Genomic DNA, 15,552 nt, shown 5'->3' with positions numbered 1-15,552 from the left:
CTCACCTTTGGTGCTATTTTTGCCGAGATGAGATCCATGAGCGAGAAGAACAGCAGAGAAATAAGCAGCTACAAGGCAAAGAGATCACTGTTAGTTGTACCCGCGGTGGCTCAGAACTTGTGCTTTCCCATCGAGAAAGAACATTTCACGAAGTGCATTCCCAGGACGGACCTGGATGAACCACAAGTGCTGCCATTCCTCCCAGGGTAAGGCAGCATGTTTGAAGCAGAGAGACTGCAGCCTGGCATCCTTCATTGCTTCTAAGGGGAAATTCTACCCTCAATTCTCTGTCCACAGCCTGCCCTGACATACGCTTGTTACTGCTCTTCTGATCCCTCCCGCATCCCTTCCTGGCATCCTCCTGTCTCAAGGAGGACTTTTAAGGTGAAAGCTGCTGTTTTTCTGCATGTACCACATGCTTGTATCAACTCAGTGACACCAGTTTCTGACTCACAGCTTTTGGCTCCAGATCAGTGTAAATAGTGAGAGGAGCTGCTACCATAACTGCTGCCTGGAGTGATAAAACTGAGGTGTGAATAGTCAGGCACAGGTTCTGCTTCAACACCATCTACCTGCGAGTGTCTCAGCATGGGGGACACTGAGCTCTGCTCCCAGATGTCCCCTGAAAGATCCAGTGACAGAGCTGGGGGCAGCAGCTCAGCTCCCTCCTCAGCAGAGCACTCAGAGAATTCCTCTGCACGAGGGCACCGAGCACGGTCAAGTGGGCACGAATTTCCCAGAACAGACTTGGGAAAACCCTCAGGAGGTCTGGTCCTGGGATTCTCAGCACATCTTCCCCCTGAAAATGCCTCCACTTCTGTCTCACAAATTTTTTGTGTCTCCTTTACCTCCCAGCCAAACTGCCAAAGCTAAAATCCACAAGGATTGATCAGAGGGAGAGGTGACCCTGGCACGCCTGGACTGGGCTCTCAACCCCCACAGCGCTCTCTGCAGCTTCAGTCTTTAAAGCAGCTGTTTAATTGTCCTCCCTGACTTCACAGAGGAGCCAATATCTGAGTTAAAAGTTCAAGTTTGGAACAACTTTGCCTCTAGGATAAGTATTTAGCTCCAGGTAATTTATAGTTTCTCAATTAGCCACCTACAGGATTTCACAAACAGTTTTATCAAGGATATGGCTGTCTCTCAGGACAATAATTTCTCAGTTAAAGACGTTCTAGTCTTCAAGCATAGGGAAGAGCAGACACGTGAAATGCGTTGCCTTGCCTGCTCTGCGTCAGTCCCCAGCCTCTTCAGTGTGTCTCTCTCTCGTCCACACGGCAACTGCTGCTGAACCACGCAGTGGAGGAAGGCGGCCGACGTCCAGGGAGGGCTGGACGGTTGGAAAACCGCTCCTGAGGAAAGGAAGCTAGGAAACAAAAATCAGCATATCAATAAAATAAAATAAAATAAATCACAGCTGTGAATGAGGAGGAAATCAGGGGCTTGGGCAACAGGTATAAGTCTGTGATTGGGACAAAATAAATTATCTTCTTTTTTCTTTCCTGCAGTTGGATGCTACATGGAGACAGGTTAAAAAATGAAAGTCTAGAAGACAGCAGCATTCCCAAATGTCTTTTGTCAGCCAGACAGGTAGTTAAGTGTATACACTATTACACCTGATGTCATTATTACATTTCTATGGCCTGCAAGGAGATTCTTACGCTAAGTTCCCAGGTTTTGGAGAACAGGCACAGGCTGAACAGCAGCGTGCAGCAGAGCAGCAGTCAGCAGCTCCAGGAAACCAGAGATTCAGCCAGCCCAGGGAGCAAAGGGTGCGGCAGCTCCAGGGAATGACTCAACACTGTGCTAAAGGGATTTCCAGTGTCTGTCCCACAACGACTCTGCCTTCCAGTCTCCTCTGAAAAGATTCTCTTTCCTTATGGTGGAACACTCTGACCCATATCACACGCAAGGTCAGACTAAATAATTATAATGACCCGTTTTGAGTTTAAACTCTACAAAGGGATCTGTGCAGAGCTGTCCTACACGCCTCGGTCCCCATCAGAATTCCGTTCAGCCTGCAGAACCCCCGCCTGCCCCGCGGAACAGCTGTGCCAGGCACTGAACCCGCAGAGAGCCGATTCTCCCTGCCCGCAGCCCCGTGGCATTCCTCACACGTACCGGGCAGCCGTGGACTGCCCTGCCCTCAGCTGCTCCAGTCCTTCTGCAAGCGGAGCCTGGAAGAGCCTCCTCCACTGCGAGCAAAGCACCGGCTCCAGCCTGGGCCACCAAAGCTGGGAAGAGAAGCAGAAACCAGCAGCATTAGTGGTGGTGAACTTCGGAGTTGTGTGCATGCTACCTCAGACAGGTACTTGGGGAACAAGGTTTTTTTCCCCCCTCCATGATGAAAAAGTCCAAATTGTACATGGACACATAAGAAACGTGAGGAGTTTCACATCCCAGAAATGCAGAGAGGGTCATTTGTGACCGTGTTCATACCACGGCACCCTCAAACTCCTCTAGCAGGACCAGTCATCACAAAAGAACTGTTCGGCAAAAGGTGATGTACACACTTACCACATGCAACAAAAACATGTATCCCCATGTAAAGCAGTGCACGAGCAGTTACACACACGAGAGAGAAAAACATCTGTGCTTTATGGACTTTCTGGTTGTTTGGCACATAACAACTGGTCCCTCCACAGTGAATCCAAAACCAAGTCAAGTCTCCCAGCTTCTCACTCTTAAACAGCCCCTGTCCCACTTCTGCAGTGACATCCCAAAACCAAGGCAGGTTCCATCCCAGCGCCGGGATCAGCAGCACCAGGGGTACTAAAACTCTGCAGTTATCCAAAGGCATTAAGAATTACAGCCCCCACACTTCACAGCTTAGATTAAGTGAAGTTTGAAACGAATGCTCTGAACTAATGCTGAATTTTCATGTAGCACTCTTAAAATGAAATGTGAACTGTTACCGCTGCGGAGAAGAGCAAAACAGGACACTTGGTTTCACACACTGCAAGAACATTGTTGACCCCTTCTGCTGGTTCCTCACAGCCCACACTGGCGTTCAGCAGGCCCTGCAAGAGGATAAATTACCAGATGGCTACACACACATGTGCTTTGAAGTATTAATAACTCCCCAAGCTGCCTGTAAACTAATCAGAGGTAACTGTAGGGGTCAGCATGGCCCAGCAAAAGAACTGTGTGCTTCTGCTTCCCCCACCTGTATATATTGTATTACAATTAACCTCTGCCACTACCTTCCTCCTGCTCCTTCTCTTCACTTTCCTGGATTGCTGCTCTTTTTGGAATTTTCACCAACAGCTCTCAAAACAAGGGCACAAATAGCATATCTCATTGCTAAGAACAGCATCTAGTCAGGTATCCTGGTAAAGAAACATCTACTCTGGCCAGGACAGACAACAGAGCAGTGACAAAAGCAGCATTACCCTGAAGAAGTGGGCGGTGATGTCGTAGGAGAGTGCATACCCCCTGGAACAGACGTTCTTCTGCGAGAAGAGAAGGAGGAAAACACAAAATCATTCCTTCCCTTTTGAATTATGATTTTCTTAAAACATTTTGGGTGTCTCACACAGCACAAAAGCTCCCTGTGAGATCCTGAGTTATCAGCTCAGAACACAGAAATTTCGTTTCCATGTGAAGCACCAGGTAGAGCTTTGCAGTCTCAGCACTAGGAAGCAAACCAGAGGGCCCAGCGTATCACTGGTGGGTGGCAGCAGCATTTTGATTAACAGTCTTGGAATGAATGAAGGTTTCTGGCTGTGCCTAATGACAGTGCAGGAGCCTTGAAAAGGCCGTTGGAACACAAACCAGTGCTCTAGGGACATGCAAGTCAACTGATCTGCCCCCAGGAAACTGCACGGATGCTCCTGAATGTTTCTCTTGTGTGTGTAACACAGGAGGATGAGCAGGATCTCACTCTACACACAGTAAATTAAATTAACGCCCTGGCATGACAGAGGAATTGGAGAAGAGCTCAGGCCCTTGCTCCTCAGCCTCCACAGGAACACTGTGGGTTCCCCTCTAACCTGCTATGAAAAAACAAAGAGCAGGTGGCACAGGAGGACAATGCATCCACACGGGAGAAGGTCCCCAAGGCTGCTGCATGTGTGCACGCACCAGAGACATACATTGTTGCCAACAACGCTGCTGGAAAAACTCTCAAGAACTGGCCAAGCCACGGCCAGGCTGCTCTGCGATCACCCAACGGTGAGTTTTCCCCGTGGACCGCGGATCTGCATACACCATTTCCCAAGGATTCTCTCTCAACATCGTAAAATGCCACCGCAATTCCAAATGGATGAGCCCAAAAGTCATCCCGCAGCAGACAGTGCCGAGGGCACCTCCGCAGAGCTGGAAAGTCTCAAGCTTAATGAGCTGAACCTCCCTACGCTCTAAGACAAGTTTGTTTCAAGTTTGGCTGCATTTTAACTCCTGTCCTAACCCAAGTTAAAGTTCTTTCTTTAGAGCATTTACCAACAAGAAACCATCATTTGGCTAATGACACATACCAGCTCCGAGTTTACAAAATGAAAAAAGTCTTCACAGTCCAGCATTGTTTTCTTTCCTTTTCGACAAGTCACGATCAGGGCGGACGCAGGGAGCCCCACCAGAATCCTTAGGCAAGGAAGAATAAAAACAAAACTGAGGTTACTGGCAAGAAGAGAATCAGACTCCACACTCTCAGTGCTCATGCCTTTGGCATTCAGGGGAGTTTCAGAGTACGTCAAACGTGAGAGATCTCAAACACTGTGACAGAAACGGCACAAGGAATTTTTCCAAATGCCCAGAAAAGAACCTGCATTTCAATGAGATCACAGAATAGGTATACACACCATTCTCATAGATACTGTCAATGGCTCAAAAATGGAAACACACACCTAGATTACAGCAGCAAGTAGAGCAATTTAACCATGTTTATTGCAAGTGGTGGCATTACGAGCGTTGCTGGCTGTAAACCAAGTCAATGACGATGTGTGGTCCTTCAAATCCAGGCTACTGGCTGGGGGGACTCGTAGCCCAGGATGGCGAACTGGAGCGCAGCTAATTCACGTGGTTACCCGGGAATAAATGTCCCTGGCACAAGTGTTACTAACACGTAGTGTCATTTTTCACTTGCTGTGGAATCAGAGAGGTCACTCCACAGCACAAGTACACATGGTAACTGCTTTGAGCAGCAGTTCTGCTCAAGGTGTTCCCGGCTGCCTCAATCTGCGTTTACCTCCTGTGCAGCAGCAGCTCCTGCCGCCTCCACAACTGCTCGCTCAAAGCTGAGCCGTGTTTTCTGTCTTTCAGCCTTTCCTGGAGAATCTCAAACAAGAAGTGTCTCCGGAGATCCGAGCAGCCAGAAGGTGACTTCGGCCTACACCCCAGCTCCAGCACCATCTCCTACACAGGGAGGGGGTCAGGAGGGAAACAAGTTTCAGCAGGGCTACACGCGAGTTTGCATTCAAACCCCGATTGTTTTTCTCAAGTAAGACAAAGAGATCAATAAGAAAAATATCCCTCTCTCAGTCTCCATGCCACTGCTCACATCTGAGAACTAAATGTCAGCCTCGCATAGACTCAGGTATTAAGAAATACTTTATCTGGTCAAATTGAAGGATTGAATGTACAGATACGGATCAAAGTCTGGAATCACCTGCAGCCTGCAGAGAACATCAGGCGTGATCGACATCTTCGATGTGCCACAGCCATCCAGGTCCAACCTGAAATCAAGAGACAGGTAATTCACCCTGTCAGCCCAGGAACACAATTCAAATAGAGTCAAATGGCTTCAGATGAGCACAAAGCTCTGACATTAATGTTCCTTAAATAAGCTGTAGGTGGGACAGCAATTCTCCTCTAACCCTCCCTCCTTACTTTCCAGCTTCAGCCCCTTTTTCAGGGGCACTGATGCTTGTCTGGCCAAATAAACCTGAATACAAATTCAACTTAGACAGACAGACTAGGGACTATCTGTAACTTCAACCCCAGACCTCTGTCACCTACAGCAAGATTCTTATGCAGAGACTGGTGAGTCACACAGAGCTACCTCCTGGCTTTCCCTGCCAGAAAGGAACTGCTTCCACTCCAGAAATCACGGCCCCGTGTAAGGCACAAGCTCATGGCTCCTGGCTTGCAAGGTCATTAGAACCATTGCTTCTGCAGAAATGCACGTCCTGGCACAAAATACCTTTGTGAGGAGTCCAGGACAGTGTTGATAATAACACCACAGGCCTTCTCCAGGTCTCCATCACAGCCACCAGAAGCAGAAGGTGCTGGAAGATACCGTTGATAGATGGCCCAGTGATGGAAATCCTGTCTGCAAGAGCGAAAAGGAGAAGATAGGAAGCCTATCATGGCCTTTTAATGGTGCCCATCCTTTCGTGTATAATAAAAGGAAGTTCACACATCAAGTGGAGTAGGATGACAGACAAAAAAGAGCCACCCACCAGCCCCCTGTTACTTATGTGAAAAGTTATTTGGAAGGACTGCGCAGGCAGCGCAGAGGCTGTCTTGTGAAACATCTCATGTTAAAACACACACATCGCTCTAGCATTGCTTGCACTCCGGACAAACTAATAGTCAACAGGCATTTGTGTCCTGTAGCAGCTTGTTTATTTACTTCAGTTGTTAAGTTCCTGATCCTCAGTGCTTTTTCCTAATTTGAGTGGGAAAGACTTTTGAACAATTCCCTTTTCCACAGAGCCTCTCTGCACTCACCTTTCTGAAGCAGACAAAATATCCTTTTCAGGGTACACCTCCAGCTCCAGCAACAACCACTCTCTGAAAGACAACTGGGAAAAGCAGCAGTTTTGGGTAAGAGGGCAGACGAGCACAGCAAGTAACTTGTGCAGAACAGCCACCTTCTTCCCACCATAAAACCCACCTACACCCCCGCCCAGACACAACCTGGTGCAGATGCCGAGATATGAAACAGGAGACGTCAACCCAAGGACGTTCCTGGACTGTTTCCCTTGCAAGAAACTTTAATTAAATCCCACTGGCATTCAAAAATTTACTAACAGTGAGATGATAAAGCATCTCTCTCACACACCCACCCCTTTGACATTTCCAAACACGCTCATCTTCTTAAAGTCCAGATACCAGAATGAATACATTATTAAAATAAACAAAATTGCTAAAATGAACAAAGCACCATAGTCAGACAGACTGGGATAAGCATCAAAGAAAGGTTATAATGCGAAGGTGTTTTAGCCTTGTACATCAAGCTAGCCAAGCACAAGGAGTCATTCTAGTAACACGACAAACTCCTCTGCACAAAGACAAACTGGTTTTATATGAACTAGGTTAAAAAAAGAAATCCTGACAAATCAGATACATTGCAAGGCTGGTATAAAGAGAATAGCTGAGACGTTAACCTGCTTCACAGCAAGACGGAGCCAAACAACCCCAGATACACGGGTGGTTGAGGCGAATGCTGACATTTAGATGAAGCTCCAAAAAGTGCAAGCAAGCATTTTCAGTTACGTGACTCGCTATCGCTTCACAGACAGTACACAGGAGGAAGCCAAGGTTACAGACAGGCCTTTTCTCTACAGTTCTGGAGCATTTTCTTACTGGTATGGTATATCTTGTCAAGCTTTCTGCTTTTGCAATGAATAGGACACAAAAGCTTTACCTCTAGTTTTCTATTTCTACCTTATCGTCATAAAAAAATCTACAAATAATGTTGAGCACATAACCTAGCGCACACATCTTCCAACTGTCAGATCAACATTCCACGCATTAAATTTTTTACGAGAAGCTTTTTATCACCAATAAGGAAACTGCAGAGAGCAGATCTGAAAAATAAGAATTACGGCGTGAACTTGAGTCATGGATAAGATTTATACCTGGAACGCTTCTTCCTTCAAGAGCTCCTGAAAGCGTGCTTGCTTCCATAAACACAGGCTGGCTCTCCTGTAGTTCAGTGAGGGCTGTGACAGGGAACTCCAGACGGGGTCCGTTTTAGGCTCCTCGCACAGGATTCCACGAGCTTCCAAGCTCAGCCGTGGCACGAGGTATTGCAGCTAAAACAAAGGCACAAAACCAACCTCTGCACATTGCCACCACAAGAAAAAGCCCAGTGCAGCCTCTGATTGTGTGAAACTGCCAAACAGGCAAATAAACAAGATGGTAAGATGGGAGGGTGCAAAGATGCATTTTTATATCACTTTCTTTGTACAAGTGGTAGTTGCACAGGAGTCTGCAGTGGGAGATTGAACCGAGACTGATCTTTCTTGTAATAGCAAAACTTTTTTATTTTTACCTTTTTAACAAGGTCAGGAGGAAACAAGGCACACAAATCTTCATGAGAACAGGATGAAAACTTGCACATGAGATAAGATGCTGCTGCAGTGCAAAACCTGATATAGAAAAAGAAAGAATTCCGTTATCTGGTTGGCTCAATCATATATTTTCCCACTGATGAAAGTCCAAAGTCAAAACCAAAGAGGACATGGTGGGTGCATGATCTCACCTCAGGCAGAAGGCAAACGACTCTTCTGTCCTGCACACTAGCAAGGAGTTCCAGTACTCGGAAACGGAAAGGACCTTTCCAGGAACGGGCTGGGAAATCCCAAAACTGACTTCCACTTCAGGAATTAAAGCTCTGGATTCACTTAAGTGGATCACAAAAGCTGCTAGTCCTAAAATGTGAGCGTCATCCAGGGAAGGACCCTGCAAGCCAACAGAAGTAAAGAACTGAAGAGAGACATTTCATTTTTAACAAAACAACCTTTCTCAGAAAAACCTCAGGATTAATCAAGTAGCAGAACATTGCGTCTTTCCATTGACTAATTAGTGCAGTGATATCAATTTAGCAGATGAGAGACATCAGTTACATCAAACATGTTCTCCCTTCTTTGAAATTGTGCAGCTGCCTTTGGCCAAGCTGCAGCAAAATGTGGATGTTTCTGTAACGCAGTGACGTGAAGCAACTACCTGTGTAATCAGCCCAGCAGAATTTGAGACTCTCAAGGCTTTTTAGCTTCCATGACCTAGTCTATCAGGCTTTTAATTCACGCTTGCAATATCATGGGGTAAAGGAAATAAAACCAACAGTTCTCTAAAGGAAAACCATGCACTACTGCACTCCGAATTTGGGAGTCTTACTTCAGTTTTTAGAAGAGGTGTACAACTGAAATATTCAATGTGGAAGCCTGGAAATTAAGCATTTGACTATCTTCTCTTTGCTATGTTAATAAACTTGCTTTTCTGTTATAATGTATCTCTGAATGCATTAACCTACTACCGTAGCAGTTCTCTAGGATATGAACACACACAGCTCATGTTCTTGAGTGCAAGCCCACACTACTTGTCTGAAATTAGATTTTTTTTGGAAGCCTGAGAGCTAGGGAAGCCCCTCGGCAGTGCAATCCAGACCAGTATGTGCCCCACGGCTCAGGAAGTGAAGCTAGGACAGTCTTTAGCACACTATAACCACACAATTCGTGGTTGGAAAACTAACCTGGTGATAAATAAGCTGGCAGAGCCTGCCCAGAAGGGCAGGTAAGAGATTCCTGTGTCCACACATCATCTTCACCAACAAGGAGAGGCATGGTCCCTGCCTGCAGAGGGGAAAAACCACATGCTTGCTTCACTGCTGCTTTGTATCCCCAGTACAGGAAGGGGTATTTAAAAATGCTTAAACACAGTGAACATGAGCCTGTCTGTAAATACAGGGCAATTATCATTCCATTTACAGGCTCAGATGAAGTGCCATTTTTGGAGTATCTCAGTAGAGGATCCCTACAAAGACATGAACTCCACCAGTGCCTTGCCTCAAATACTTGATAATATTCATATATCGTCAAAGAGGTGACAACAGGGAGAGGAGGAAGCTGCCTGGGGCACCAACAGCTTTTTTCAGACAGAGAGCACAAGGTAAACAGAGTCTGAGCAATAAATGGGATAAAAAAAATGCAAGAGCGAAAAGGAATTAATATAACCAGATCCTGTTGCAAAATAGAGGAAGGGAAGGACAGAGGGACTTTCCCACTCAGGTGACAGAAAAAAACATCCTCAGAGGAGATTAGATGGGGAGTTGGGTTTATGAACAATGTCCAACACAGGTTTTCAATACAGATTCATCAGCTCCAGGGCAAAACAGTGTAAAAGGGAAGGAAAGACGCACTGGTTGCCAAAGCACACTGCACCCTGGAGAGACAGCCACCTCCCTCAGCCACCACAATCGTGGGCAGCGCGTCAGTACATTGGTTTTTTTCCAACAAAGCAATTTTACACTGAAATGTTGACCATGATGTTCACAACCTCTGTTACACCATGAAGGAGATGGCTATAAGAGCCAGCAAGTAATTCCCAGATAAAAATAATTTGTTTCATTCCCCACCACTGAGCTGAAAACGGCAACCTGAGCACATGGTATTTGTGGAAAGGTTTTATAGGTTGTCACAAAGCAGAAAGCAGAGCCAAATGCCACCTTTTTCTGAAGGGATCAGTAATGACAGAGCAGAAATGGGGTTTTTTTTAACACATTTACATCAAAGTGCATTAGTTCTTAGATTACAGAAACTCAGACTAGAGCAGTCTGGGAGTGCTAGCCTGGCACAGTGGGTACGAACAAGTCCCTCCTCACCTCTAGACAAGTGCTGGAATTCTAGCATATTAACAAGTTATTTCCCTACAGTGTTAATTGCATCTTACCTGTCTGGGGGGTTAAAATAGGAAGCAGCTATTAGGTTTTGGCAGAACGATGTCAACAGAAGATCAACAACCTGGAATAAGAGACACACTGCTAATTCCTACTTGTGAGGCTGGATGCCTGGATCTAGGTTTGTATTGCCTATATATTATGTTTCCCAACATTAAAACAAGGAGAAAAGTTGTTGGTGATTTTCATGAGTTGTACAGATCCACCAGCACTAAGAAGAGATGGAAAGACTGTAACAGCCCAGGAATGATCCCAGCACAGAAGTATCTAGACAAGGCTGGTGAAGAAAGCCTCGCTCATCACTGGATCATTCCATAGAAGCTATCTCAAGATCTCGCCATCAGACACCCAACAACTTCCAGGAGGTTAAAACATCTGAATAGTCTGTGCAAGGCACAAGGTAGACAAAAGGAGAATGTTTTTCCTGTTCTCCACAGACAAAGCAACCTTTCACATGTCCTATCTGGATGCATTTTCCCCTGCCCAGCCCCAGCTGGTACTCACACCCTGATGGCCGCGTTCCAGCCTGGGGGAGGAAACGTCAACTCGGATGGGAGAATTCAAAGTAGCAGCTTCATTTTCATCGCCGCTGTGACCCAAGACGCTCGTGAGTCTGTCAGAAATCACTGCAATCTGTGCTGGCACATCTGCGGGAAGGTAACGGGAGAACCAGGGCAGAATGTGTGACAGATTCACAACTCCAGACAGCAGGAAGAACAAGTGAAATATATACTCTAATTGATCAGAGCCCTAAGTATGTTATAAAAAGCTTTAATGAGCAAAAAATTTTATCTGGAACACAGTGATTGTCTTCATTTTAGAAGACAGCTTTATTTTTCCTCCAGCGCTATTCCCAACACACACCAAGAACAGGTTTTCACACCAGAAAGGAAATAGCCTTCAACGGGGGGCAAAGATGTGTGTGGTCGATTGTCACAAAGACACAGACCTGAACTTCCAAACTCAAGCATGGGAAATGTGTCAGACATTAAAATGTTTATGTACTCATAGCTGGAAGGATTACACAGATTTGAAAGTACTACATCTTCAGGTACCAGTGGCAAGTAACTGCTGCTGCTTTGGCTAGCATTAGCCACATTTTATTAACGTAGCTTTTGTAACAGTCAATTAGGGGCAGCTACAACCTGCCTTCCTGCATACCTTCATATTTAGCCTCGTCCACAGTCAGCATCCTTAGTTCAGCCAGCTCAGCCTCCAGCTGCTCAACAGGCTCTTTGCAGGGGCTGGTCTCTGCTTTCGATTCATCTAGACAAGTAAGAGAGAAATGCGACACATTCTCCTCACCTTTGTGCACTACATCAGTTCATAAAATGCTTTCAGCTATCACTGTTGACATTTTCTGTAAAAGCAGTGTTTACTCTTCTATAAACTATAACATCCACAAATTGTCAATCTGCCACATACACAGCTTTGTTTTTACATTCAAAATGTGCTATTTGATTAATCATGTATGAGTTTGTGCCTAGCTGCAGAAAGGAATTCAGTTTTTAAAGCAGAGACAAAGGAGTTCTCCTTTCAGAGCTGCCTTCCTCTTGCTTTAGCTCTCTGCCCCTCACAGAAACATCTGCTGTCCCCAGGAGGCTGGAACCGGTCTCAAAAATACAGAGACAGACATTACAGCGTCAATACTACATCATCAGCTCCTCCTCACGCCCAATGCCACATAACATCTCCAGATGTTACGTGTTACTCTATTCTGGTTTTGTTTAAAAGAAGAAATAAAAGGAAATTTCTTTTACCACTAGAAAGAGAGTGCCAGCAGCAACAAGCTGCCAGCGCACAGCCCCAGACACCAACCACCACCCGTACGCTCGGTTAGACAGGAACAGCCTCTCGTACGTGAGCCAGAAATAACTCAACCATGAACAAGAGAAGTAAATAAGGTTCAAATTAATACTTGGTATAAACATGCTGTAAAACAACAAGGTGTTAGGAGACTGCTGAGTCATCAAGAGTGAGCACTAAGGAACAGGGCAGGCTTAGAGCTGGCCCATTCTCAGTCCTGTCCTAAATCCAGTCTCTGTGCAAGAGCCGCAGGGATGGATTAGGTTGCAGGGAATGGATTAAGGATGCGGGGGACAGAATCAGAATGCAGACCAGGCTGGTCAGGATGCAGGGGACACAGCTCAGGCTGTACCAGCAGAGGTCCCTGGTAATTCAAGGACTCTTACAGAGCTCTGGCTGCCCATTGGGATCCTGAGGATCCCAGCAACCTCAGGGGATCCTTCATCACTGCCGGTTGCCAGGACAACCTTGGCAGCCAGCCTGCTGCACATCTGCAGTTCCCAGGACTGCTTTGTCATGCCTCTCACGCTACAGCATCTCCAGAAAGCTTCAAATGCCCAAAGAGCCCCAAGCAGGAGCCAGTTCCAGATTCCTCCCCACAGAGAGTACACGATCTCGCCCAGACACTGGGAACAATCTCTGCTCCCCAGCCTGACCTTCTCATTTCATGTAAAACCGTGAGGAGGAAGCTGCTCATTTTAAGATGCGTTTGAAACACCCACTTGCTGCAAAAGATAGGAGAGCTCATTAAATACCCATCACACCGACACACACTGCACCAGTAACACGGCTGCAGTGACAGGACCTGAAACTGCGGGGTCCCTTCCACCCCAATGCAAGCGAACTGTGCACTGCGGTCCCTTTGCTCTGCTCTGCTCCCAGCCCCTCCTGCTGTCCCCTCCTGTCACCACCCATTAATCCAGCCTTAAAACGGTGAGTTGGGACAGCAGCAGTGCCGTGGCACGAGCGGTCGTCACAGTGGGGTCGCGGGCCAGCCAGGACCGCTCGAGCTGCAAATGCTGATTCATGCGGATGTTTCTGAGCTGGGTTTAGATCAGCCAGCACAGACTGCGCTTGCAGCCTCAGCACAGAGCTCTGCAGAAATCCCACCCCAGCAGGACAGGCAGAGAAAGTCATTACAAGAGTAACTATTTGATACCTCAACAAGACTTAAAGAACATACACATATTTACATACAGATTAAAGAACTAATTGGCTGTAACTTTTCAAAAACTTTCAATTAAGAAGGGCATAAATGGAAATATTGACTTGTCTTCAAGCTGATCCATAAGTAAATGCTGTATTTTTTTACCTTGTAACATTTTCTCTTTCATGGCATGACAGGCTTTCATGTACATGGAGTACAAGTTTGAGGGTATTTTATCAGCTCTGTAATAATAAAAAAAGATATTTGTTATACCACATAACCACATTCAAACTTCAGCTTTATTAAATATAAGCATAAGCAACAGCTACACTTCAAAATGTAATTAGAGGCTCCAAAGCATACAGAGCATCTGAAGCATTTTTTTAATTGTCATCTGACATGAGGGCCAGAAATTTACAGCCAAGGTTTTCATCGCAAGTATTATGCATGTGTAACACACAACACAAAATCAACGCTATATAAATATTATAGGTGTGTATTAATACCTATTTCATATAAAGTATGTGGCTAAGATCACATAAGAATGTGAGTTATGTGACATGCAGCGTTCACACATCTAAAACGACATCAAAGTTTGACCTCCAACGCTTGCTGGGCAGGTGCTTAATACTAAAAATGTATTAAATGAGGCTCCCCTAGAACTCAGCTGCTTCTCTTACAACTTTAATTTAAAAAAAAAAAAATGATCCAGCCTTTCTTAGAGTCAGACTAGAATGACAGGCCAGGACCAAATGCCTCATCTGTAGGCAACATTGCCAACATTTTTTTCTTCATTATAGGTTCCAGAGGAATTAATGGATTTAAAATAAAGCTGTTTCTGCAATGCAGAAAAGCACTTTTAAACATGTGTACAGGACAAGCTTGAGTTCCAAGAGGTGCTGTGTTCTCCTGGGACGTTATCTTGGTATCCCTTAAGATCAGTTCATTAAGCACTAACGCACATTTAATTTTCATCTTGCCTTTTCCTACACTCTCTCCCAAAGAGAGGAGCTTTTCACACTCAGTGTTTCATAAACGAGGTGTCAAAACCTCAGATAATGTGACATGAAGTCAGATGTTCTGAAGAGAAAGTCCAAAAGCACAGAAAATAACAGTGGGAATTCTCAATACCTCTTTAAAGAATCTATAAAAGCCATGCGTACATCTGGGGTTCTAGGGAGCTGTAACAGAAAAACAGGCAGGTTAGGTGCAAATTACCAGGCTACAAACACGCAGCTAAATGGGAGGATCAAAAACAAAACCCAAAACCAAATACTAACCACACGTGGCCTGAGCAAAGCAGGAAGAAACCAGGAAGTATAATATGGTCGCCTGAAAATACTGAGACAGAAAATAAATATAGCAAAATATTAACAAGACCAAAGCTGCAAAGTGCCATTTCATTACCTCAAGAATTAATTTGGCTCCTACAGATAAGAAATATTCATGGTAACATGAATAACCACAGACAAATCTAGCCCAGATTAGCCAATAGTTATTCATTTCTTTAATTTTGCTTTTTATTTATTCTAACAATTGTGAACTTCACTTGCAGGTGTGCATATGGCTTTTTACTCTGCACAAACAGCTTCTCTTTGATGGCTACTGAGGAAGTGGATGACATGGGAAGAACTTCCCAAAACCTCCTTTGCTCACATCCTCCATTTTTCTTTTTTTGTTGTTTTGATTTGGACTTGGATTTATTACTATTAGTACAGCTAAAACCAAGAAGAGTTGAGAAGCACACAGTACCTGGCTTCTATCACAGATGTTGGGATCTTCCTGGTGTTTTCAAATATCTGAAGGGCCTTTTCAACATCCCGAAGCGCCTGGCCCTGGGGCTTGATCACACGAGTAACAACGAGAGGAAGATGTTGTGAGAAATCAAGGGTGACGATAATTTTCCCTGTTTGTTCTTTCAGGGTTAGTATAATAACGGTTGTCTGTGTTGCGAAGGGAAGTGACTGAACAAATGCAA

The 15,552-nt window shown here is 45.3% G+C and overlaps 1 protein-coding gene across 1 annotated transcript in view; it reads right to left on the bottom strand.

Annotated features, from left to right (window-relative positions):
- The window catches only part of FANCA (FA complementation group A), a gene marked incomplete at both ends in the record, with an annotated part of 34,288 nt that overhangs the window by 3,246 nt on the left and 15,490 nt on the right, over positions 1 to 15,552 (bottom strand). Inside the window, 21 exons of the mRNA XM_080351973.1 lie at positions 6 to 68; positions 1,225 to 1,366; positions 2,122 to 2,234; positions 2,916 to 3,020; positions 3,393 to 3,452; positions 4,476 to 4,581; positions 5,186 to 5,352; positions 5,606 to 5,672; positions 6,140 to 6,268; positions 6,670 to 6,743; positions 7,803 to 7,979; positions 8,219 to 8,315; positions 8,429 to 8,628; positions 9,419 to 9,518; positions 10,615 to 10,685; positions 11,126 to 11,268; positions 11,783 to 11,887; positions 13,740 to 13,816; positions 14,706 to 14,755; positions 14,855 to 14,915; positions 15,327 to 15,415. Coding sequence (XP_080208099.1) covers positions 6 to 68; positions 1,225 to 1,366; positions 2,122 to 2,234; positions 2,916 to 3,020; positions 3,393 to 3,452; positions 4,476 to 4,581; positions 5,186 to 5,352; positions 5,606 to 5,672; positions 6,140 to 6,268; positions 6,670 to 6,743; positions 7,803 to 7,979; positions 8,219 to 8,315; positions 8,429 to 8,628; positions 9,419 to 9,518; positions 10,615 to 10,685; positions 11,126 to 11,268; positions 11,783 to 11,887; positions 13,740 to 13,816; positions 14,706 to 14,755; positions 14,855 to 14,915; positions 15,327 to 15,415 — 2,196 coding nt within the window. The remainder of the gene's footprint in view (positions 1 to 5; positions 69 to 1,224; positions 1,367 to 2,121; positions 2,235 to 2,915; positions 3,021 to 3,392; positions 3,453 to 4,475; positions 4,582 to 5,185; positions 5,353 to 5,605; positions 5,673 to 6,139; positions 6,269 to 6,669; positions 6,744 to 7,802; positions 7,980 to 8,218; positions 8,316 to 8,428; positions 8,629 to 9,418; positions 9,519 to 10,614; positions 10,686 to 11,125; positions 11,269 to 11,782; positions 11,888 to 13,739; positions 13,817 to 14,705; positions 14,756 to 14,854; positions 14,916 to 15,326; positions 15,416 to 15,552) is intronic.

The sequence above is a fragment of the Nesoenas mayeri genome (genome assembly GCF_963082525.1).
Source record: "Nesoenas mayeri genome assembly, chromosome: 12".
In the NCBI taxonomy this organism is placed as follows: domain Eukaryota; kingdom Metazoa; phylum Chordata; class Aves; order Columbiformes; family Columbidae; genus Nesoenas; species Nesoenas mayeri.
Note: the sequence above shows the minus strand (reverse complement) of the source record. Positions and strands in the feature narration are given on the sequence as shown.